The sequence below is a fragment of the Crocodylus siamensis genome, chromosome 2 (genome assembly GCF_052110815.1).
Source record: "Crocodylus siamensis isolate JL-2025a chromosome 2, ASM5211081v1, whole genome shotgun sequence".
NCBI classification, from domain to species: Eukaryota; Metazoa; Chordata; order Crocodylia; family Crocodylidae; genus Crocodylus; species Crocodylus siamensis.
This window is the reverse complement of record NC_143396.1, coordinates 290,522,032-290,547,932: the sequence shown is the minus strand read 5'-3', so window position 1 is coordinate 290,547,932 and position 25,901 is coordinate 290,522,032. Positions and strand designations below refer to the sequence as shown.

The 25,901-nt window shown below is 45.7% G+C and overlaps 1 protein-coding gene across 5 annotated transcripts in view; it reads right to left on the bottom strand.

Moving 5' to 3' along the window:
• Positions 1 to 21,987, bottom strand: part of FERMT2 (FERM domain containing kindlin 2) — a 93,415-nt gene extending 71,428 nt beyond the window's left edge. For 2 of the 5 annotated variants that reach the window (XM_090034388.1, XM_090034389.1), the window contains exon 1: positions 21,686 to 21,987. In XM_090034388.1, coding sequence (XP_089890514.1) covers positions 21,686 to 21,842 — 157 coding nt within the window. In that variant the 5' untranslated portion in view covers positions 21,843 to 21,987. Of the gene's footprint in view, positions 1 to 2,205; positions 2,240 to 21,685 lie in introns of those variants that run through there. The other 3 variants (XM_090034390.1, XM_090034391.1, XM_090034392.1) reach the window with 3 other exon arrangements.
• Between the last annotated feature and the right edge of the window lie 3,914 nt (positions 21,988 to 25,901).

Sequence of the window (25,901 nt, the reverse complement as noted above, 5' to 3'; positions counted from 1 at the left end):
AAAACATGCCTTAATTGAGCTGCATGTTGTGCATGTTTTTAGCTTCTGGATTGTCAATGTGCAGATAAAAAAAAAAAAGGTTAAAAACCTGGTGCTGCTAGGCATAGTATACAGGCACTTCAAAGTGAAGCAGTTTTGGGAAGTGGCATATGTCCAAGTTACTGAAGTATCATCATTTAAGATGAAGTTCTGCAAGTTTTGAAATGAAGCCCCCAGCTTCCAAGTCTTACAGTGAAACTCCATTACATGTTTTGATCATGGGAGTCATTTTTTACTATTGCACTAGTGGCACCTTTGGAGTTTTAAAGGGAAAACATTTCGAAAATTATGCAGCGTGGTCCACTTGCATGATTAGAAGAAAAAGTTTAAGGTTACTTCTATTCTCTTGCACAGGATACCAAAGAAGGCCACTGCATACATTGCTTATGGAAAGCTTTTTGACTTGTTTTCTTTATACCAGGAAGTCCAACTGATCAAAACATTTTTTTTTGCTGGACAATTACTCCATTTGTTAAAAGTAGAGTATAAACTACTACCCACTAAGAACAATACTTTTCTTCTCCAATTCAACAGATGGTATTTTTACTCCCTTCAATGAAGGTATTAATATTACTTGGCAAACACTCTCTGCAGGCTTATGACTTACCAGTAACAGTATACAAGATTCTGGCAGTATATAAACAACAGTGTATTTTCCTTGTTATTTTGGGATTTCCCTCATTTAAGACAAAGTCATCTTTCTGCTATGTACTGTTAAGAACAGAGAGCTAACGATCTAACCACCAGGTGCTGAAAGTCACATTTTTTTCTGTGCACACTTAACCTCCGTGATATTGATATTTATATTAGGATAACAGGAAACTGCAATAGCAGTGGTCCCCACCTCAGGAAACCGTTTTTGCAGAGTAGGTTCCATTTTACATATGGGTCTCTAATGAAGCTATTGCTATACAAGGAACCTCGATTCAACTGTTTAATGCCCGCAATGTCATAAAGTTAGCAATGAAAATATATCAAAAAGAATCCTTTCTCTGCATGAACTTGAGTAAGTAGGTGTAACATTTCTATGAGTGTGCCTGGTATGAGCACCCTAGGATTTTTTTAAAAGGTATAGGAAGAGTGAAATCAAAGACCTTTAGCTAAATATGCTTTTCCCTCCCATGCCCCTAGGCTCTTAGGCAAGAAACTAATTTGAAGGACTGGAGATCTTGTGAGACAAAGGCTCCCATTTAGTTCTTAAATTATTATCCAAGCCAGCATGTAGTCTCACTGTGCTTCTGGGAAGATCAGTGAAGAGCAAACATAAAGAGTCATGGTCCCCCAAAACCTCAGCCTAACCAAAACAAGACCATGGCAGTTGCGGTCTCGGCCCAGTTGTTTATTTTTCCACGGCAAGGGGGGAGGGTGGGAAAGAATTGAGAAGCCCATAACCTTTCCCCGATTCCAACTTTCACAAACGCTGAATGCCATATGCAATCTCTCTCAGTCTAGTTATCCTTAGAAGCCCAGGGACAAAGTTAATTGATACTGGCATTTAACAAAGTCTGAAATCAGTCTACAGCTTGGCTGTACAAGCACTCACCCTGTCCCCAGGGCCAGATACAAACCATGGGGCTCCTCGCGGGCTGGATCAGAATGCAGCGGTGGGGCAAGCCATGATGAGGTTAACGCAGACAATTCTCACCGTTCTCCACCCCAACCCAACCCACACACATTCCCAGGGGGCTCCCTACCCTGGATTTTGATGGCGGGTCAGCCCCCAAATTTCTGGCTGCTCCACTGCCACAGGCCACATGACACTGCTCCACAGGCCACAGCCACAGTTCGACACCCCTGATCTATGTAACTGTATCTGTAAACTACAAGATATAGGTACACTTACTAAATATAGAGATAAAAGAATTTCAAAAACCACATTGCCACCTTACGTTTGTCAGAAACCACATTTGGATCTCTGCCAAGGACTGTTTTGTATACAGTGGTGGCATTCCTCTTACAACATTTGCAACAAAAAGTTTGATAGAGGACACATTTAAAAAGGCTGCCATCTTCAAGAGGTAATCCACGATTTAAAGTTTACTTGAAATAGGGCTTCTGCCTTTGTGCAACTTAATATCAAACCAGCCACGGGGGATCCAGGGGGTTCAATGGTGCCATTGCACGCCCCTCCGATTCCTGCTCCACCCAGACCTTGATACCAACTACCTGGCAGTGGCAGCAGCATTCCTAGACAGTGCTGGGACAGTCAATTCACTCCATGGCTCATAATCTTCTCCCCGATTCCTCCACTCCACAGGCGTTAACAACCCTCTCTCCTTTTTAATGGTCTTGACGTTCCACTATTCAAAGAATCCTCTCTTTGCAATTCTGCTTTCTGTCTGTTAGCCATTCCTGGTAATGTCTGTCTTCTATTTCACAGCCCTGCAAAATGTTTTTAGCTCTAGTTAAAAACCTTAACTCAGACATGGTGATATTAATTCAGATGTGGAAATGACTGACAGAAAAATACGGGAGGCACTGTCAAGACACTCAAGACAGGCTATGTTTTGTTTTATAAATCTGAATGTGATGTGAATTTAACCATAATAGCTACAGGAGTAATGACACCTTATCATTTGACTGTTTTTGCCTAGTGTGTGGTGTTGTTAAACTTTATATATAATCTACCAATTAGTGCACGTTCCAATACTGACATTTGTTTTTGCTTTGATCTTAAACTGAATAATACAGTGCTAGCCCCATGTGGATGGGATGATGTGCCATGCCATTTGCATGTGCCGCTCCCCTTTCCAAAAATCCTAGATTCGCCCATTAAGCCATCCCGCATCTTTTTACCTGTAAGCATCAGAACAGTCAAGTCAGTTCTTTCTTGGTTCTGCTGAAAGACATTTGGGAGGCTTAAGGTCAGGACTTAATTTACGCAAATGAAGAAAATGGTTTTAAACTAAAAGCCTTGTCCCAGACATAACATTTCTCCTAGCTAGGTAATTTTTATTTTTTCTGTAATTCTAAAAGAGGTAGAAATAAGTGTTAGTGTTGCACTGCTAACATATTCCAAGGTTTGTGGGCAATGTTAGGGCCAAAGACCAAAACACACATTTAAGGTGTGCCTTGAGATCAGACCAGTCAGCCATGCTTGTAATTTGAAGTCCCATATATCTTTTGACTGAACTACTAATCCTACATTTGTATCATATAAAATAGACACAAGTTCTTTAAAAAGCAAATGGCTTGCCTATGCCACCCCCCCGACTGAAAAGTCTGGAAGGGAAGAGGCAGATGAGCTTCTCTGGGTAACTGCGGTATCTCTTATTAGAGCAACTAAATAGTTGGGAAAATTGTTCTCTGCAAGCTTTCGGGTACAAACACCCTTCTTCAGGCAGAGGGCGAGTCTGCGGTTGTTTTGTGCTCTCCTGGATGGGACAGAAGCCAGTATGCAAACATGCAGGTAGGTCTGTGATGTTTCTGTAGGTGTCAAATAGGGATGGGATGGAAATAGGAGAATGCATCTTCTTCTGTTATGATGACCTAAAAAACTTCCTGTATCAGCAGGATAAAGGGAAGAATATTCTACTTCCAACACTGTTCCTGAGGAGCACAAAGGAGGAAAGGCAGTCAAGGAGGCGGAAAAAACGACAAGTCCCAGCAAGGAAGAATTCAAGTTGTGCTATTAATTTGCCATGTTACACAGCCTTGATAATTCCTTCCCACGTACAAATTACTTCCTATAACCAAATCGTTTGAGGGTACTCATAAAAAGTCTAACACACAGTTGCTTTAAATACATTTTAAACAATTCTACCCAAATTTTGATGTAACGGACTTTTTCCTGGCAGAAGTGAGAATCTTAATATATATTTTCAGGTCATAAAGATCCTATCTGAAAACATTATTTTTGAATTGTTGCGTCACTTGATAGTATTGATTTCATATTTTTAAAATTTATTTAAAAAACAAAACAAGCTTTAAGCCAAGATCAGGCACAAAAAATATTGTTCTATATACAACCTTGGAATGATACTAGGAGTTTGAAATGAAAGTTTGTCCACTTTACTCTTTATAGTGTTTTGATTAAGGATTTTGGGCTATTTTTCCCTTTTATTTTAGAACTGCATATAAAAAGGTAGGCACTCTGCCATGGCTACAGCTTTCCCAGAACAATCTATTGCTTTCCAGTAGCAGCAGAATGTGACCTTCCAAGGGGCTGAGCATGAAATACTTGACAACAACAAACACCATATCACCAGAAAAAAAAGAAAAAGGAGCCAAAACCTGTCATTTATTTAAAAAAAAAATTCTTGGCCAGCTTTTTGCCTGACAGACAGCTGTTACAGTGCTGATGAAGAAGTGCCAGGAAACACTGAAGGAACAGATACTCTGGGACAAGCCTCTATTACAAGGGGTGCAGAAGACAGGTGGAGCAAGCAATGCACAACTTCAGAGTCCCCACCCCAGCTAACAAGGTAAAGTCAGTAAATGTTATTAAATGATCGAAATCTTCCTAACTAGTCAAAAGAAAGTGCACATTAAAAAGCCACTTGCCAACAAACGTGCTTTTGCTTAAGTAATCAAAAAAACCCCCGGAAGTGATGGGAGAATCAGTTCCAAGACATGCTACTGCCATTTACAGAAAGAAACCACCTTTTTCCTGCAGTGTATTTGCCAGATTCAAAAAGAACATTTTGGATTCTGGACATTAGCTCAATTTGAGACATCAACTGGATATAGCGAAGCAGTTGTGAACAAAAACAGGCGGGCAAATGAAGAAGCTTACTGAAATCTGTCTTGACTTTTACTCCCATTCAGTAATTCTCTCTCTCTCTCTCTCTATATACACACACACACACACACACACACATATATACACACACACACACACATACATATATACACACACACATATACATACACACACACACACACACACACACACAAAATAATTATTAATATCATATCATATAATTCACACACATATATATAAAAAAAAATAAAAAATAGGGCTTAGTTTGCCTGTCATACTTTTGACTAGCTGCACATGCGCCCCGACAGGACAGGCAGCGATTGGCTGCACAGGCTTAAGTTTGAGCTGCTGCCGGGGGGGTTTGTGGTGGCGGTAAACATGCATAGGCCACCCGAGCAGTGGGGCTTCCCCACACCTCCCTGCCTGAGAGCGAAGGGGGTGGGTTGCGGTGGCGGGGCCCTCCTGCTGCCCCAAGAACAGCTGGCAGGAAGGGGGAGGCAGCAGGCAGGGAGGAAGGGGAGAGGCTGTTGTTGGGGACAGGCAGCAGAGAAGGAAGGAAGGGAAGCAAGCAGAAAGGGGAGGGGAGGGGATGGAGGGGTCACAGTGGTGGCGCCCCCCTGCCGCCCAACTGTAACAACAGCCATCGGGGAGAAGCCCCACTGAGAGGTGGAGGTGGGCAAGGGGAGGGAGCCCCCGCACCAAAGGCTGGAGGAGGCAGCAGTGGTGGTGGCAGAGAGAGTCTTTACATGGCTGGCTCCAAAGGGTGAGCAGGGGGCCAAGAGGGGGCCATGTAAATACTCCCCAAAATCTGTCATTCTTGACAGCCAGTTAGCTAGTTCTAGATAAATTAACAACGACAAAAAACCAACCCCTAAGCCCACTGAAAAGCACTATTCTGGAAAAAAGCAGAACCAGGCAATGACTTGTAAATATGGTAATTGAGTTCATACCAATACTCAAATCTAAGATAAGCCCCCCCCAATTTAGCATAAGGGGAAAAAAAACCCTCGTCTTGAATTCAAGTACAAGCCAGGCAAGCAGCTGTTGCAGCTCTGACAGGGCCAGAGTGGCTTATGCAGCAAGTGGGGGTGCATGAAGCTGGGGGGGGAGGAGGCAGACTCACACTAGCTAGTATCACTGGGGCTGTTCAAGATGATACACTTACTTGGTCTGTGAAATAAGTCCATACATTCATGTTACTCCTTAAGCAGTCTCACTGACTTCAGTAAGAAGCAGCACAAGGTGACACATACATCTGACTAAATAGGCTGTTGCCTACAAAAGCTTATGCCTCTCTGAATCAGTTAGTTTCTAAGGGCCATGCCACACATTCAAATAAAATTGGATAGAAACCAGCTATAGAGTTGTTACACATTTTTAAGCACTAACTTTGCAGTTGGTTAGCTCTTTTTATAGCTGGATAGTCATTTTATGGTGTACTAATTCCTTTGCACTTGTGGCTAGTCTAAATTTATTGTGCAATTAACCAGTTAATTGACTAATACATGTAGCAGAGGCCAAAGATGCCTTGCCTTCTACCTGACTTCAGACGAACATGGCTAACTACCCCTCTATTGATTTCAATGGAACTACCTGAAAAGTATGGTACTATATAGCACGAGCCCGCTTCTACCCGTCTAGTGTTTCAGGCAGGTTGCCAGGCCTCTCAATATATTAAATAGAATAGTTACATTTGTATTATAAATAAAAAACACGTTGTTTTGGGGAAAGTATTTTTCTGAGAGGCAAGGATTTTTGTGATATCTTTTATTGTTGTGACAGTTGTTGGATAAGTTTTTGGGCATCCAGGGCCCCTCCTAAGGTCTCAAGCAAGATGTGGGTTTTTTTAGTTGGTCTCTTTTAGTGGGGGTTAGTTGAAGAAGATGGTTTCTCAGTTTATCTGACATCCTCTGACATAGCTGGGTTGCATATTTGGAGTTGTGTGCATTAGCCAGAGAGTTACAGGTGGTAAGACCCCAGGGGATGATGTTATGTTTCTCACACTGGCTAAGTAGATGTCACTGTGTAGTCAGTCGTCTTTCTTCTTCAGGTTGTGGATTTTCTGCTTTAAACAGCAAATCTCAATATCTTGCAGGCCATAGTAGAGTTGAAGTATTGTAGTCATCATAATGGTCCAGGGACTGTTCAAGTATTTTGTGGTATCTTAAAAGGACTAACTCTGTATAGTTGAGAGAGCTGCTGGACAAGCTATTGGGCATCAAGGCCTCCAGACTTGAGGAAGAGTGCTTGATGTCTGAAAAACCAGGTTGCTTAGTTGGTTTGATACTGTTTTAGTTTGGGTGCAAAATGCCATACAACAGTTTTTGGGTTTGGACTGTCAATTAATTCATCTGCATACTTGCAAGGGCAGAAGAGTTCAAAAGAAAGATTCAGCCTGACATTTTGTAATCTACAGAAGGGAACCTGGCTTGTTAAAGAATTAGCAACTTCTCAACTTTAGGAAGTTAAATGACTGAAACGTTATGCTAGAAGCTATTTTCATTGTAGACAAAGAATGTATTGCAAAGAGAGAAACAATACTGCCACATGCCATAAGAAGGACCAAAGATGATTAGCCTGTGTTGGCCATCCTGACAAGTATGTTTTGTCAAAATTGGAAACAACTACCCACTTTTCTGGATGAAGACTCCAGAAAGATGGATACAATGGTTTGCAGAAACCCATTTAAATTGTTATACGCTATTTACATGTGTACCATTTGATGCTATACCAAAGAATACATAGATGCAGCAATTCATACAGTCAGCTGCTCCTTTTGAAAATCAATCACATTACAATATCCAGCTGTCATTAGACTCTTCAAACACAATCTCTACAAATGTCTGTGCTACTGAATAGCCTTTGAATACATCTTTTGTGCAGTCATTCCTGTGAATGGAGTGTCACTAGACAAATCCCAGCTAGATTTAAACGAGTTAGTGCAGGTACTAGTCACAGCAGCAGAGAAATCCATGCTGCCGTTCAGCATCTCACTCCATGACTTATTTGCTATGTACTATTCAAACCCCCATCTGAAGATAGAATTATTAGTTTAGCTGTATAGAGTAGTCCAGAACAATCAGGATAACATCCAAGCATAAGGGATTTTTGCCAATGTATTTTTGACACAGGAAATTCACCCATTCCTATGAACAGGCTGTTTCAATGAATCGGCTTTTTTGACAAAGATATTTAGTCAGACCCCAACCAGCTCTTAAAAAACAACAGCCACCCCTCTCCTGCACATGCCTCCTGCCCCACAGTTACTGGTTTACAACAATGCTCAAACTACTGCTGCCTAGGAGGTCATAATGACTTTAAGTGCAAATATTTCTCCATAGTCTCTGCCTCAACTTCTGCAAATACCCAATCCACCCAGCTCCTAGGAAAATAATTATGCTCACTTAATTACCCTGGTTTTTACCTCGGGTCATAAAAAACATGCGTCAAAGACTATCAGGAAGTGACATAAAAAGTCTAGATGCTGGGCTGTCATCCTAGTGTGTACCTGTGTCTGAAAGAGAAACGACTGTTACGCAAGCACAGAAAAGCAAGGTACTCAAGCCATTTTTTCTCTATGGCAAGAGGCATGCATTTCAATCTACTTTCCCACATGAGACCAACTATCATGAGGCATCATCTAAACAGCTACCCAGCTGAAGTCGTAGCAACAGGCATTTATAAACACGGCTCCCAAACTGATTAGTAAGGTTTTAGGATTAAACATCATGCATCTAAGAAGGTATCTCTATATCATTAATCCTTTTTCTCTTCAAACCCTATATACTACCTTTTCCTTGTTCATCTCAGAAGAGGGAAGACACCCCATACGTACTCAACACAGATTCGTACCTTGGCAACAATAATGAAGCATTTTTGCCCAAAAGCTTGCTAAGAACTTTTCCCAACTACTCAGTTGGTCTAAAAAGATCACATCTACCCAAAGAAGCATGCCTGCCTTTGTCCTTAGACCAACATAGTTACAACCAAAAACCCAACATTTTCCACTATGCAGTTGGAAAAACACTGCCAAGCATGACGTATTACCCAATAGAAAGTGTATAGGACATTTTCAGATTCATCTGTAATACATAAATGTTGAATTCACCTTTTGAAAGTGCTAGTCACCACAGAATACTTTTAAAGATTTTAACAGAGCAGAAAGAGAATATCAAGCATTTTAGTAAAATGGTAAGCTATAAAATAAATAGGTGGTGTGGGAGGGAGGAAAGGGAAGAAACAGAAAGGGAAGTATATGAACACATTAGAAGACCTATTTGCACAAACTCAAACAATTTCAAATATAGAAAGAGAAGCAAGTATCATTCCAGAAGTGAGATTATTTTAACACATTACGTAAGACAGAAACCTGAAAGTCTTAAGAGGAAGCTACTGATTTGGGCTGGGTCTAAACTGCAACCCAACAATTTCCTGTCTGTGGTATAACACAAGCTTTGCTTTGATGTTCATGAGAAGACTGTCGCAGTCTACTAAAGGAAACCAGCTCCCAGATTTTTCTTTCCAATACTGCACAAGCTTTTAAATTACGGAGAAACAGGAGAGAATTGTTTCAAGCAAAGAGTTAATTGGAACTTAGAAAGCTATCCATGTCATCTGCTTAAAAGTAAACTGAACCCCACTCAAGTAAACTGATAACCAAAGACGACGGAGATCTGTGGGAATTCTCCCTCATCTGCAGGTACTGGCTGCCAGTGTCATCCAAGCTTTGAGCTACGGCTTTCTATTTGACTTGACCATCAATGCAGACTGCACACAAAGGGGACAGACTGTTAAATACAAGATTATACAGCCATCTGCAAATACTGGCTAAATCAATTAATATTTTTCACTAAAGTTGATGAAAATGTACCCAGTTTTCAGACATTTGGAGGCAGAGGTGAATATTTCACTTATGTAAATAAAGGCTACAGCACTTAAGTTCTCATTCTGCAATTTACTGTACCTCTTTGGAGTCCAGACAGCTCAGTGTTGGGGCAAGGGGTTTATTGATCACCCAGATCCATCTGAGGGTTCAATCTGAATGCATAAGATTAACTGTTTAAATTAATAACTAAGTGAGAAAATGGAGACAGTCTTCTAGCGCTCAGAAAAATCTTCCATTTGTATTCCAGATATTGAATTGTTCTAGGTCAAGGGAGAGTTTTGCATACATCAAAAGCAAAAGATAATATTGCCAACAAATTATTAAGTCATTTAATGCTAGGGGCCACTACTGTCTTAAAGAAGGGATTATATTTTTTCTTGCCTGGGAGAATAAACATAGGTTGAATAAACATAGTTTAAAGAATTTAAGAATACAGAGCACTTCTCAAAATAGGGAGCGTTTGGCAGGTTTTGAAGGAAGGATAACTTTGGCCCCCGCCACAAGCCAAACCTTGGGAGGAACAACCGGCACCATACCTACAGGTTAGGGAACTCCCCTCTTGTCAGCACGGAGGCGGAAAGGGATCTGGGGGTCATCACTGACTCCAAGATGAGCATGGGCCGGCAGTGTGGGGACGCGGTCAGGAAGGCCAACCGCACCTTGTCCTGCATCCACAGATGCATCTCGAGCAGGTCCAGGGAGGTGATCCTCCCCCTCTATGTGGCACTGGTCAGGCCGCAGCTGGAGGACTGCGTCCAGTTCTGGGCGCTGCACTTCAAGAGGGATGTGGGCAGCATGGAGAAGGTCCGGAGGAGGCCACTCGCATGGTCAGGGGACAGCAGGGCAGGCCCTATGAGGAGAGGCGACGGGACCTGAACCTGTTCAGCCTCCAAAAGAGAAGGCTGAGGGGGATCTTGTGACCTGTTATAAACTAGTCAGAGGGGACCAGCAGGCACTGGGGGAGTCCCTGTTCCCCCCAGCACTGCCAGGAGTGACCAGGAATAACGGTCACAAGCTGGCAGAGGGTAGGTTTAGGTTAGACATCAGGAGGCGCGACTTCACGGTCAGGGCGGCTAGGGTCTGGAACCAGCTTCCAAGAGAAGTGGTGCTGGCTCCTACCCTGGGGGTGTTTAAGAGGAGGTTAGATGAACATTTTGCTGGGGTCATTTGACCCCACTACTCTTTCCTGCCATGGCAGGGGGTCAGACTAGATGATCTGCTCAGGTCCCTTCCGACCCTACAAACTATGAAACCTTAAGCCCTCCCCACTCCACCTTCCACCTCTCTCATACCTTTGAATACCTTTTGTGGTCATTAGCTGACATCTTCCCAGGCCATTTTAAGCACTCCTATTTAAAAGTGACCTGTACCAAAATTAAAATATATACAACCATTCAAATGACTAAAAATACTAAATGTTTGACAAATACTTTTTACACAAGACTCAAGTAGCTGAAGTTGCATTTAGGAGCAAGTACTGCTTGTTAAACAGAGAGCATGCCAAACTGTACAAGTCATTTCCTGTTTAGGAAGGAAATTTATGGAATTTTAGCACATTGAGCCATTTACTGCATTATACAAGGAAAACCACTCACTATCATGCCTCAAAAAAACATAAGCAGTTTTTCAAGTGTATGCACCCTTAAATAAGGTGTGGGGGTCATACAGAGTAGTCCTTCATAGCAACAAGTTATATAAGCATACATTAAGGACTGCTTAAATGGTTGTTTTTTAAAAATAAGTTTCCTTTTGATGCATGGAGATGATCAGTTTATGATCAGAAGCTGTAGCTCTTATAAAACTTTGTCCAAGTTACGTGTAGATGCTCTGAAAGTAAGAGCTAATCTTTATTGAATAAACGCCTTGTCTCACTCTCCCCGGGGCACTGAGAATAACAGCTTGATTATACATTGTATAAGAAAAGATTTTCCTTTATAGCCATATTATGTTTGTTACTTCTCAGTTTCAAGTGCCCCATTGTTCTTGTATTATGGGAAAGCAAACTCAGTCGCCAACTGGCCTTCGTTTAAGCCTTCTCACAGAAGTTCGAAGTAAATGGAATGAGCCATAAGGAAGAGAGCAGCAGCTGAGAAAGTCATTTTGGACCATGTTCTGTAATGCAGACAACAGAGGAACTCCAGTGCTAAACTTTTCTTAAATCTAGGTTTAGACTAAATTTTTATTAGATCTTAAATTGTTTAAAGAGGGCTCATTACAAGTTCAGGATAATGATTTTCTGCATACAGCATTCACAGTGTACAAGGCAGTTTATCAAGTACTATAAAGCTTCAAATTCAAAATTGATAATCAATAGCATTGCGTTTCCTTGGTACCTTATTCATAACCTTCTAAAATGTTCCATTAAGACAAAAAAGATGACCTGTTGCTACGAATTGTACAATTGATCTTCCCTAAAGAGGTATAATACCACTAAATTTACTGGCAATGTAAGAAGGACAGACGGAACAAAATAAATCTACAGAGCATAAGATTTTCTTGACTAATTTCATGAACTGAACTCCCATTTCAAAGTTTTAAGCACAAGCAGGAATACAATTGAGCTATACTGATGAAAAAATATTTGATACTGAATGTGACTCCTTCCCTACACTTCATTTTGGACATGTCCCATACGCAAACACAGACCTAGCAAAGCACACCACCTCCCAGGCAGCTGACAACTCATTGTTAAAATGAGAAGAGGCAAAATGTTGCCAGTGACAACATTTTTTTAATGACAGGAAGTCACATTCATGGATGCGATTCATAAAAAGCTAAATCAGAAAAACCTTACTGCCTCTACATAAAAGCTTATCAACAACCCATCAAGAGCAGTTTTATATTTATTGCACATAAAGGTAAGATGCCACAGACTCCTAGGAACCATGCATTTCAGGCCCAAGACAGATCGCTAAATCTCTCCACACACATGGGATATTTTGTCACATTTGCTGGCTTTCATGAAAAACACCTGAGAGATTTCCATGTTAGATCTGTTTAATTTTCAAAACAGAAAGACTCAAAATTCCAAAAACAGTTAGTTTTCTTAGTCTAGTCCCCACTCCCTTTAGCTGTTTTTATTAGATACCAATAACTGTGCTTTCTTCCCCACCCCCAATAAACGACATCCTTATCAAATGCTAACATGCAGGCATCTTTATAGAAAGAATCCCTGACGAAGAGACATCCTTTTACTGTACAGCTCTGCAAGCATACCTGACAAACCTTTACATTATCTGCCTGATAAACCTTTACATTATCTATTACATTATTGCTTAACCCCACACCAAGGGTCGGCAGGGACCTAAGCAGATCATCAAGTCCGACCCCCTGCCATGGGCAGGAAAGGATGCTGGGGCCAAACAACCCCAGCTAGGTGGCTGTCTAGCCTGCTTTTGAAGACCCCCAAGGTAGGAGCCAGCACCACTTCCCTTGGAAGTTGGTTCCAGACCCTAGCCACCCGGACTGTGAAGTAGCACCTCCTGATGTCTAGCCTGAATCTACTCTCAGTCAACTTATGGCCGTTGTTTCTTGCTACCCCTGGTAGTGCTGGAGGGAACAGGGACTCTCCCATGCCTGCTGGTCCCCCTTGGGAAGTTTATAGGTGGCCACCAGATTCCCCCTCAGCCTTCTCTTGTGGAGACTGAACAGGTTCAGGTCCCGTCACTTCTCCTCGTAGGGCCTGCCCTGCTGCCCCCTGACCATGCGAGTGGCCTCCTCTGGCCCCTCTCCATGTTGTCCACATCCCTCCTGAAGTGCAGCACCCAGAACTGGACGCAGTACTCTAGCTGTGGCCTGACCAGTGTCGCAGAGGGGCAGGATCACCTCCCTGGACCTGCTCAAGATGCATCTATGGATGCATGACAAGGTGTGGCTGGCCTTCATGACCACATCCCCACATTGGCAGCCCATGTTCATCTTGGAATCAATAATGATTCCAAGATCCCTTTCTGCCTCTGTGCTGAGAAGGGAGTTCCCCAGCCTGTAGGTATGGGGCTGGTTCTTCTTCCCCAGGTGCAACACCCAGCACTTGGGCAGATGAGAATAGGATGGGATTCAATACTGACATCTCTGTAACCTGTTGAGATCTAGTTGTAGCCTGTCCCTCTCCTCTAGCGTGCTCATTTCTCCCTACATCTTAGTGTCATCTATGAACTTGAACAGGGTGCTTTTCACCCCCTCATCCAAATTGCCAATGAAGATATTGAACAGTGCGGGCCTGAGGACCAAGCCCTGGGGAACCCCACTACCCACATCTTTCCAGGTCAAAAATGACCCATCCACCACCGCTCTCTGGGTGAGGACTTCCAGCCAATTTGTGACCCATCTGACTGTGTAGGCGGCGACACGACAGAACCCTAATTTTTTAATGAGGATGGGGTGAGAGACAGTGTTGAAGGCCTTCCTAAAGTCTAGGAAGGCTACATCCACCATGACACCTGCATCTGAGGCTTTTGTGACCTGGTCATAGAAGGCCCCCAGGTTGATCTGACAGGACCTGCCTCTAATGAACCTCTGTTGATTGCCCCCAAGCATAAAGTCCCCTGCTGGCCCCTTGCAGATGTGCAAAGAGCTCCCCCAGGACTGAGGTAAGACTAACGGGCCTATAGTTTCCTGGGTCCTCTTTCCTCCCTTTTTAGAAAATGGGGATCACATTGGCCCTTTTCCAGTTGTCAGGCACCTCACCAGAGCATCACAAGTGCTCATAAAGCTGTGCCGGGGTCCTGAAATGACCTCTGCCAGTTCCCTAAGCACTCTGGGGTGGAGATCGTCAGGACCTGCTGATCTGAACACATCTAGTCCCTCCAGAAGTTCCCTGACTAGGTCCTCACTGACCCTGGGCCTGGTCGAGCCTCCCCTGGGTCCATCTGGAATCCCCGTGCGGGGGACGTCCCTGTCCCTGCTCAGAAAAGTGGAAGCAAAGAATCTATTAAAGAGATTAGGTTTGTCATTTGGTGCTACCATGTGAATTTGTTATTTGTGAATGCAGCTGGTCAGCAGTGCAAATACTTTATATAATAAAAAGAATGCACCTCTTAAATGTACTCTTCAATGCACAGCATGTTAAAAAGCTGTGCTATTTTAAAAGAGTAAGATTTAAATCAGTAAGTATTTAAAACAAAGCATAGGTAGTCAACCATCTTTGTTCATCATCTCTTTGCTCTCACCAATGTTACTAAGAGCTTTCTGTTTACAAATGAGCACGGCAAAACTCTCCAAAGCCACTGCAAGAGCAACCAATGTGAGTTTCCTGTGTTTTCACTGCGGGCCCTCCAACCCAAGAGATCCCCATTTTGGTAAGAAGAATCAATAAGCAGCGTTTATAAATTGTGAAGGAAGAGATCTAAAGCACTGCTTCCCAGCACAAAGCAATCCTTTTCCAGACATACCAGGTTTTTCGGATTCTGAGGGTTTAACCAAACTGATGTGCTGTAAGCCATGTTTGGAAGTTTGTTGGAAAAAATTGTTGTAAAAAGGCTATAGGATAACACTGAATAAAATCTAACTCAGTATGCTGAATCGATAGTTTGTGACAACTGTCATAACATGCAATACACTATACGATTAACAACTGATTTCCAGTAGTGATCTGTGCTTCTCCTCAGTATTTATACAATTGACAAGAAGCCTATTATGGCATTGGCTACATAACAGATACTACTACTTTTAAAGAGGACAGTGCCAAAAACATGGTCTTTTCACATTAAATAATACTGTATGTAATAATATTTGTATATTGATCATTACAATAGGGAAATGAACAGATCATTTTAATTCACCTGAATACCCCAGATCTTCATCTGTTGCTCAGGTGTGTTTTCAATCACTGCCTGAAACAGCAAAACTAGATTCTGTACAGTGCATACACTTCATGGGTTTTCCAGATTTGAATAGTCACTTGATACTTGTAAATGCAGACTGCATCTGCAAGGACCTCTCTGCTTACAAACTTGCAGCTAAGGAGGAAGAAAAGTGTTCTCTTTTCCTTCTGGTGTAGGACAGCATCCCACTGAACATACCAGTTCATTTCCAGACCTCCCAGAGGCTAAAAACAGACCTTTTTCTTTCTAAACAAATGGTAGTATGTAGACCCCATTTTTCCCCATACAATCTTATCAAATACCCATGATGTGAGTGAGGCTAGATATAAATTTGGAGCTTCACCACTTTTCTTTGCCAAGTTGTCCAGTAAAATGGAAAGAATTGTTTTTTACCCAGACGTAGTCCTGAAAGGAGAGCATCTGGCTCAATCAGTTCCATTCCCCAAACTCTGGCATGCATCCACTGATGCATCTCAAGCAAAAACAGGGACTTCATCCTCCTGCTTTACTCAGCCTTAGTGAGGCTGCAGCTGGAGTACTGTGTCCAGTTTTGGGCCCCCCACTTCAGGAGGGATGTGGATAAGCTTGAGAGAATTCCGAGGAGAGCCACCCATATGATCAAAGGCCAAGACAGCGAGCCTTAGGAGGAGAGGCTGAGGGACATGGGACTCTTCAGCCTGGCGAAGAGAAGGATCGGGGGGACTTGATGGCAGCCTATACGTACATACAGGGGTGCACCAGGATCTGGGAGAACAGTTGTGCACCAGGGCACGCCAAGGGATAACAAGGTCTAACAGCCACAAACTTCTGGAAGGCCGATTTAGACTGGACATAAGAAAAAATGTCTTTACTGTCCGAGTGTCGAGGGTCTGGAATAGATTCCCCCCAGCGGTGGTGCAAGTGCCTACTCTGGACTCATTCAAATGGTGTTTGGATGCTTATCTTGAGGGGGTCATTTGACCCCAGCAGACTTCCTGCCTATTGCAGGGGGGCTGGATTCGATCTCATAAGGTCCCTTCCAGCCCCTAATATCTATGAATCTATGATATTTAGATAGGTTATATCCTGAGGGAGCAGATCATCCGGGCCTGGCTGACTTGAATACAATCCAACCCCTCCAGAAGCCCCCTAACTAAATCCTCGCTAACCCGTGGCCCATGTGTGCCTCCCCTGGGGCCCGAGGGGGGCCCAGCAGGGAGGTGGCCGTTCTGGCCCCTACTTAGGAAGACAGAGGCAAAGAAATCGTTAAACATGTTAGCTTTGCTGTCTGGTGTGACGACCAAGTTTCCCATCGCGTCCTGCAAGGGCCCCACATTACCCGGGACCTTCTTTTTACCCCCTACATATTTAAAAAAGGACTTCTTATTGTCCTTAATCTGGGAAGCTAGCCCCAGTTCCATCTCTGCCTTGGCCTTCCTAACTACCCCCCTACATCCCCGAGCAACTACAGAATAGTCCTCCCTGGTGATGACCCCTTCTTTCCATTGGGTGTAAGCCTTTTTAGCAAGGAGACATTCCCGGATGCTTTTGGTGAGCCACGGAGGCTTGTGTGCTCTCCTGCTCCCTTTGATCCTCGTTGGGATTACTTTCCTTTGGGCTTGGAGGATCGTCTCCTTAAGGAGCGACCACTCTGCTTGGACACCTGGCTCCCCTCCCCTCCGGGACCTCAGCGCTTCTCCAACTATCCTCCTTAGCTCGTTGAAGTCTGCCCTCCTGAAATCTAGGGCCGCTGCCTTACTGCATGCCTTTGCCACCTTGCACTGGATGGTCACAGTCAAATGGGTGGCCAACTGGCTGGAGGGCCGCACCCAGAGGGTGGTAGTAGATGGGTCCTTCTCAACGTGGAAGGATGTGGGCAGTGGGGTTCCGCAGGGCTCGGTCCTCGGGCCCGCACTGTTCAACATCTTCATCAGTGATTTGGATGAGGGGGTAAAAAGCACCCTGTTCAAATTTGCTGATGACACTAAGATGTAGGGGGACGTGGGCACATTGGAAGGATGCAACAGGCTACAATCAGACCTAGACAGGTTACAAGGGTGGGCGGACGAGAATAGGATGGGTTTCAACACAGACAAGTGCAAGGTGATGCACCTCGGGAGGAACAACCAGCGCCATACCTACAGGTTGGGGAAATCCCCTCTTGTCAGCATGGAGGCAGAAAGGGATCTGGGGGTCATCACTGACTCCAAGATGAACATGGGCCGGCAGTGTGGAGTTGGGAAGGCCAACCGCACCTTGTCATGCATCCACAGATGCATCTCAAGCAGGTCCAAAGAGGTGATCCTCCCCCTCTACGCAGCACTGGTCAGGCCGCAGCTGGAGTACTGCGTCCAGTTCTGGGCGCCACACTTCAGGAGGGATGTGGACAACATGGAGAGTGTCCAGAGGAGGCCACTTGCATGATCAGGGGACAACAGGGCAGGCCCTATGAGGAGAGGCGATGGGACCTGAACCTGTTCAGCCTCCAAAAGAGAAGGCTGAGGTGGGGTCTTGTGGCCTGTTATAAACTAGTCAGGGGGGATCAGCAGGCATTGGGGGTGTCCCTGTTCCCCTGAGCACCGCAAGGAGTGACCAGGAATAACGGTCACAAGCTGGCAGAGGGTAGGTTTAGGTTAGATATCAGGAGGTGCGACTTCACGGTCAGGGCGGCTAGGGTCTGGAACCAGCTTCCAAGAGAAGTGGTGCAGGCTCCTACCCTGGGGGTGTTTAAGAGGAGGTTGGATGAACATCTTGCTGGGGTCATTTGACCACACTACTCTTTCCTGCCATGGCAGGGGGTCGGACTAGATGATCTGCTCAGGTCCCTTCCGACCCTAGAAACTATGAAACAAGAAATTTTGACATCAGTGGATTTCTGGATGAACGAAAGATCAACTTGCAGGGTTCAGCTTCAGGATAAGGGCCTTAGTTTCTCCCTGCTGAATGACTGTACAAACCTAATGAACACACGAGTCCAACAAAATCCCTTAGAACAGAACAGCATATAGCAATCACAGACATTACTTAAAATTAGAAGTTTCAACATTTGCACATAGAATTTAATCTTCAAATTAAGGAAATCATTAAAATCTTCATTACTAACCTGAAAAGACGGAACTGTAAACCATAATAAAAAGTGGACATTTACTACAACGGGACCAGTAAGGACAAAGGTTTTTCACATGCGCACAAAAAAGATTTTTAAACACAGATACAAGCCAATATGTCTGAAGAAAAAAAAAGTTCCAGACACAGGTCTTTAGCTGAAAGAAGGCATTGGGAAAGAGGCATTCTGAAAGCAATCCCAAATCCCAAGACTGGACATTAAGGCTGTGCTAGCCTACAAGGAGTCACCAGCTGTTTTGTTTCCCCACATTACATAGCAGTGCCGTGCCATGCCATGCCTGAGTAGACAAGCCTCTTCTATACATCAGCAGTATCAGAGATATGGCTGGGTTGGATCTGGCTCGTGAAGCCCCATTATCTAGACCCCGGTGCTGCCCCCACAGTTTGAGTTGATCCACAAGGCACTTGTCCCACCTGGTTCGGCACATATGGGCCCAGTTTGGGACATACCCCTCCTCATGCCAAATCCAGCGCCTCTGGCACTTGTGGCACAAAACCTGGATTGGCTGGAGCATGGATCAGCTGGAGCAGGCACCACATGCAGTGGTCCTGGACTGGCCACCAGATCTGATATACTGGAAATAGGTGGGAGTGAGAGGGGAAAACAGGACCAAATGAGCTTGACACCCCTGTTATACAATTTTAATGCAACTGTAAAAGGAACATTGCTCCCAATGCTGTATACTTCAGCGCTAGAAAAATCCTGACAGACTGGAGGGAATATAAAAAGCAAATAAAAATAATTAGGGGCTGGGAAGAACTTACATAAAGAAAGATTAAAGCTGCAGAAGGGGAGGACAGCAATGCAAGAAAAAAAAGTTTAAGGATGAGACCATCCTCAGTAGAGAAGTTATTTAGGGTGCTACCTGTATACCCACAGTAATAAATCTGCTGCAGATGTGAAATCCATTCTTTTCTCTGGAACCTAAAATGTGATAGTTACCACTTCCCTGGATAATGCAGTGTAAAAATATGGATCCAAATAAATGCCATATAAATAAGGAAATCATTATGGGAATTAAGTATTTTTTATAACATCAGCCACTGATTAAATGCCCAGTTCAGCCAGGCACTTCAGTATGGTCTTAAAGCTTAGCAAAACTCATCCCATTTGAGTCATTTCAACTGTCCTGATCTGGGGGTCTCAGAGCACTCTGGTTCATTTAAGCAGCTTCCTGTCTCAAATTCCTGTATATATAAGCTTATAAACAAAACACAGACTAAAGGGTACATTACTATTTTGTTACATGATAAGCAGTAGTTTTGCTTTACCATTTATGAAAGCTGACTGGATTGAGTCTCACCCCCCCCCAACACCTTCTGAAAATCCCTTTGTAGCCAAGACATAAAAATAACATACTGAAACCAATTTTCTATAGAGCCAAAGATCTCAAGCTCAAAAATCCTAGGTACAAACACTTGTTTCCTTTTGAAGCCAGTATATTTATATCTGCCTTTTCCTTCCTTCAACTTCAGATAATTAATAAACTAGTATCAAAATCTTAGTATTGTGCATGACAGGATTTTTCCAGGCTACATAAATAGCTTATTTGAAAGGAATTGTAGGTACAGCTAAAAATCAGATCAGATATAGTGTAAGACTTATTTTATTCGAGCAATTACGTCAATCAGTGTAAACCATATTGCTACAGGAACAAAAGCATGACTACTGACATAAGTTTGTGATTACTGATGAGCATTTCAGACTAAGTGTTAGCTCATTGTGACTGGAGAGTTTTAGGAGTACTCAGTTAGGACAGGTACTGTAAAACTATTTACCCACTAGATATTAAAGAAATTAGCTTTTTGGTAAAGCCAGCTATTTTATACCTCTTGGTTCAGGTTTCCTTTTCACTGTAGCTCACACAAATGGGTCCTTTGTCCAGGTGTGAAACTCAAGGTTATGGGGATACCATGATGCTGCCCACAACTCCTCTCCATTCAATGCTGAAAGACCTGGTGCAAAGACAAGCCCTGATTCACTTGAATTGAAGTCAGTGGACTAAACTGCAATCTTGCTCGGGAACAGCTGCACCAACTTCAGCAGAACTATGCGTTTAAGGGAAGGCTACAGGATAAGCCTCAATTCAAAAATAGAGGTAATTAGTATTACCCGTAAAACTGGGAAGCCCCCTGCAAATATTCCCAGAAATCAACTTCCTCCTACTCAACCCGTGCGCAGGTCCTAATTTAGCATGCCCAATGCCAGGCACTCACACTCAGGCAGAAGAGGAACAAACATGTGTAATAATTACTAAGGAATAACATGCTCTTGCAATGCTGTCATTAACGTTCGACAGCCCAGACAGAATTTTCTTGTTGGCCCTCTTAGGTTTTCCTATCAGAAGTTTTCTACTCGCCCCAAAAAACCACGTACAAGTGCTCTCCGCCTGCCTCAAGTCAACTTCTGCGAGCTGACACCAACATGAGGATGTGCAGCAAATAAGGGGCCAGCTTAGCTTTCAGTCAGCAATATTACCTGTGGAGGGTCACGTACGTATGGTCCCTAACACTGCAACTGCGTTTTGCAATATCAGGTTGTCTTTGGCTAGCGCAAAATCCACTTCACCTCCGGGTCTATGCAACCCCATGACGTGCCGGCCTCTCCGAACCTTGACAAGCCTGCCCAGACCCTTCACTCGGTCAGAGATCCCCGGTCAGACGGACAACCGTCTTGGCACAAATTGGAGACGTTATTTCACAAGGGCTCACAGGGCAACCCTGGCTACATCACCCCAGCCCAAGCAGGTCGGAAACCCCCCCAGGGACAGAGAGCTACAAGCTCTCGGGAAGCCCGAGTGTTTTACCGCCCTCCTAGGGAGAAAGTTTTTCCTTCATATCCAACCTCAGCTTCCCCTGCTGCCATTTGGGGCTGGCTGTTCTGTTATCCGCGGCGGCGATTTGCTTGGATTACACCCGAGCCGGGAGGCAGGAAACACGACTGCCAGCCCCCCGAGGCTGCCCCGTGCCACCCCCGACCCAGGCCAAATCTTCCCCCAGGTCGAGCCCCGGGAGCCAAGCTGCAAACCCGGCCTCAGAGCCACGGGTGTGGGGCTCGCCACCCCCCCACGCCCAGCCCACGTGCCCGGGGACCGGGGGTGCTCGACCCCGGCGGGGGCGTCCGGGCCTCACCCAGCTTCTCCACCAGCTTCAGCATGACGCCGCCGATGTGCACCTCGCCCGTCACCCGCAGCGTCACGTCGCGGCCCAGGTCCGTGACATGGACGTTGAGCTCCCACGTCCCGTCCGCGTAGCAGCCGTCCGGCATGCGGATGCCGTCCAGGGCCATCGCGCCGTGTGCCGCTCCCGGTCCCGGGGTAATGGAGGCGCCGTCCAGCCCGAGCGGAGCGGATTAGAGCGGCCTCACCCACCCCCGCCCCCGGCCGCCGCCGCCGCCGCCGCCTGAGGGGGCCGCCGCGAGGGGAGGGGCCGGGAGCCGTGGGGGTCGCGGGGGGCGGAGCGGGGGCGGGGCCGCAGGCGCTGCCCTTGTATGGAAGCGCGGGCAGCGCGCGGAGGGGTGGGGCTCACATCCGGGACACGGCGGGGGGCGGGGCGCAGCGGGTCTGGTAGACCCCGGCGGCCGTGAGGGGGGAGCGGGTGTGCCCCCAACGGTCATGAGGGGGGCAGATGAACGGGCCCCCCTAACGGTCATGAGGGAGACAAATGTTGCCCCAATGGTCATTGAGGGGGCGAGTGTTGCACCAGTGGTCATGGGAGGGGGGTCGAATGTGCCCCCAACAGTCAGTGAAGGGGGTGTGTGCCCCTAATGGTCACGGGGGGAGTGAATGTGCTCCCAATGGTCACAAGGGGGAGAAGTGAACCTCCTAACAGTCATCAAGGGGGGTGTGTGCCCCCAGTAGTCATGGGAATGAAGGGCAAATGTGCCCCCAACGGTCATGGGGGGGGTGAACGAGTACCCCAAAGGTCATGGGAGGGCAAGTGTGCCCCCAGTGGTCATTGATGGGGGGCGTGTGCTCTCAACAGTCACTGGGGGGAGAGGGGGTGAGTGTTGACCCCAACAATCACAAGGGGGACAAGCATGCCCTCCAACAGTTATGGGAGGACAAATGTACCCCCAATGGTTATGGGGGGGTGCCCCCAGTGGTCATGGGGGGGAGCAAATGTGTCCCCAAAAGTTACGGTGGGTGGGGGAGAGAATGTGCCCCCAACAGTCGGGGTGCTGAGGCAAAGGTGCGGAGCGGCGGAGCCCTCCCCGCCGCTGCTGCCCCAGAGCCAGGCAGCCTGGGGTGCAGAGGCAAAAGTGAAAATTGCTCCTTCCCTCGCCTCAGGGCCACGAGGGCGCGGAGGAGCTGCCTCAGCAGGGCAGAGGAAGCCGCAGCCAGCTCACAGGGGAAGTGGTCACCTCAGATTGGCCTCTAGGCACTTTGTAGCCGCACCAGCTCTGCGGTCCCACACCCAAGCCCGCTCTCCCGCCCAGCCTGCGTCCCCGCCGGCCAGCTGCGGGGGTGTGCACCAGCATGGCGGCGCCCGGTGCCTCACCTTCAAATGAAAGCCAGAGAGAAACCTGCTCTGGGGTTGTGACACATTTTCAAGCCCTAAGTTTATACAGGGTCGGCTCTCAATAGAGCTGAAGAGGCATAGCTCCTGTCTGTGTGACACTTAACCAGTGAATTACATAATATAGGTAACATACGGCCCGTCTACATGTATTGCGTGCTTCATCAGTGAATTGTGTAATATAGGTCAGTGCTTCCCAACCTTTTTAGACCATGGACTGGGAAACCATGGACCACAAGTGACCGTGGACCGGCAAACTGGGGACCAGCATACTGCAGTCCAGAAGTGACCGGCACACTGTGGACTGACAGCCAACCCTTTTTCATACTAAGTATAAAACTCATGGCTGCTGGTCCGCAGTATGCTGGTCACTTCCAGACTTCGTCCAGCAGCCAAGCCTCCTGTGGACCAGCAGCCAACCTTTCGTGGCCCAGGGGTTGGGAACCTCTGATAGCAGTAGCATCCCATGAGTCCTACAGACTCTGGCAAGTGTAAAGCTCACGTATCAGGCTTTAGGAAAAGGCAGGTCTCCACTTTGGATAACCAGCCCCCTCCAGCTGCCTTGGGCTGGGTGTGGTTGTTAACCAGGATAGTAACACTTCTTTAAACACAGTGCTTCCCAGATAACTGGGGCTCCTACATGCGTATTTATTTCTCTTTCCACGGGGGAGTAAGTAAGCAATATAAGCATTTGTGCCTGGGCACTACTGTCCATGCTGGAGAGGCTGTAAGCAGTACAGCCTTCTAGCATAGATGAGCTCTGCGCTGGTTTTCTACAAGCATCTTATGCTGGGAAGAAATTTTAAGTAGAAAGAACAAATGGTTTTATGGGACCAGCATCAAAAGGGATTTTTCTATAGAGCTTATTGAAACTCTGTTTCTCAAAGGCCGTAGAATCCTAGGCAGCGAGGGCTGAAAGGGACCTCAGGCGGTCACATCTAGTCCAGCCCGCAGCTCCAAGCAGGACCAGCCTCATCTACATCATCCTAGCCAAGGCTTTGTCTACTGCATCTTAAAAACCTCCAAGGATGGAGATGCTACAACCTCTGGGTAGCCCAAGTGCCTCACCACCTTCCTAGTGAGAAGTTTTTCCTTAATATCCAAACTCAGCTTCCCTTGGAGGAAGGAGGGCCCAAGTAACTATAGGCCGTAAGCCTCACCTCAGTGCTTGGGAAGATCTTGGAGAGAATCATCAAGGAGGGCATCTGGGGGGGAGAGGAGGAGGCCTGCAGGGGAGACCATGCTCAGGGGCAATCAGCATGGGTTTATCAAAGGCAGGTCCTACCTGACCAACCTGACTGCCTTTTAAGACCAAGTAACTAATCCTTGGATGATGGTGTCTAGACTTTTAAGAAGGCCTTTGACACTGTCTCACCTCATCCTCATCAATAAATTAAGCGACTGTGGCATTGATGCCTGCACAGTTGGATGGGTAAAAAATTGGCTGATGGGGCACACCCAGAGAGTAGTAGTGGACAGGTTGTACTCAAACTGGAGAGATGTGAGCAGTGGGGTACCCTAGGGCTCGGTTCTTGGGCCTGCACTGTTTAACATCTTCATCAGCGACTTGGACGAGAGGGTGGAAAGCACGCTGTCCAAGTTTGCTGATGACACTAAGATGTGGGGCAAGGTGGACACACCTGAAGGGAGAGAAAGGCTGCAAACAGATTTAGACAGACTACAAAAGTGGGCAGATGAGAATAGGATGGGGTTCAACGTAGACGAATGCAGGGTGCTGCATCTTGGGAGAAGGAATCCACAGCACAGAAAGGCTGGGGAGCTCCCCTCTTGAAAGCACAGAGGCAGGAAGGGATCTTGGAGTCATGTGGCAGGGGGTCAGGCTAGATGATCTGTTCAGGTCCCTCCTAACCCTAGCTACTATGAAACTGGAGCCCATTGCTCCTTGTTCTGTCGTTTGCCCCCACTGAGAACAGTCCAGCTCCATCTTCTTTGCAACCTCCCTGCAGAGAATTGAAGCCTGCTATTTAATCAACCCCCAGTCTTCAGACTAAATAAACCCAATTCCCTCATTCTCTCCTCACAAGTCATGTCCACTAGTCCCCGAATCATTTTTGTCACCCTCCGCTGATTCTCTCCAACTTATCCACATCCTTTCTGTAGTGGGGGGCCCAAAGCTGGACACAGGACTCCAGATGTGGCCTCCCCAGTGCCAAACAGAGGGGAAGGATCAGTGCCCTTGATCAGCAGGCAATGCTCCTACTGATGCAGCCCAGCATGCCATTAGCCTTCTTGGCAACAAGGGCACGCTGCTGGCTCCTATTCAGGTTTTTTCCCCTGTCACCCCCAGGTCATTTTCTGCAAAACTGCTGCCCAGCCAGTCACCCCAGCCTGCACCGGTGCATGGGATTGCTCTGTCCTAAGTGCAGGACTTTGCACTTGCCCTTGCTGAACCTCATGTGGTCCATGGGAATGTTGATAGGATCTTCATTCCAGTGACATTTTTTTAAACAGGTGGCTTTTCATTTTCTGCTGTTTTATTTCCTTTTCTATCATTTAAAAAAGTTTTTCTATAGAGCTTGATCATTTAAAAAGCTAGCAGATTCTAAACTGATGCTTCTCTTTTTGAATTTTTACATATATAAAGCTTGAGCAAATGTTTGCATCACGCACCCCATTTATCCATTTTGTTATCATTTATTGCAGGCTAAATTTTTCTCTGGGTGGTGTGCTTCAATAGGGGTTTTTTTTTCTTTTTTTAAGTGCAAGCTAAATTGTTCTACTTTTCACCAGACCTAAAATTTTAACAGCTGATTGCTAGCTGTCACTTTTTGAGCGCTATAAAGTAAATAGTTCACAGTCCATATTTTGT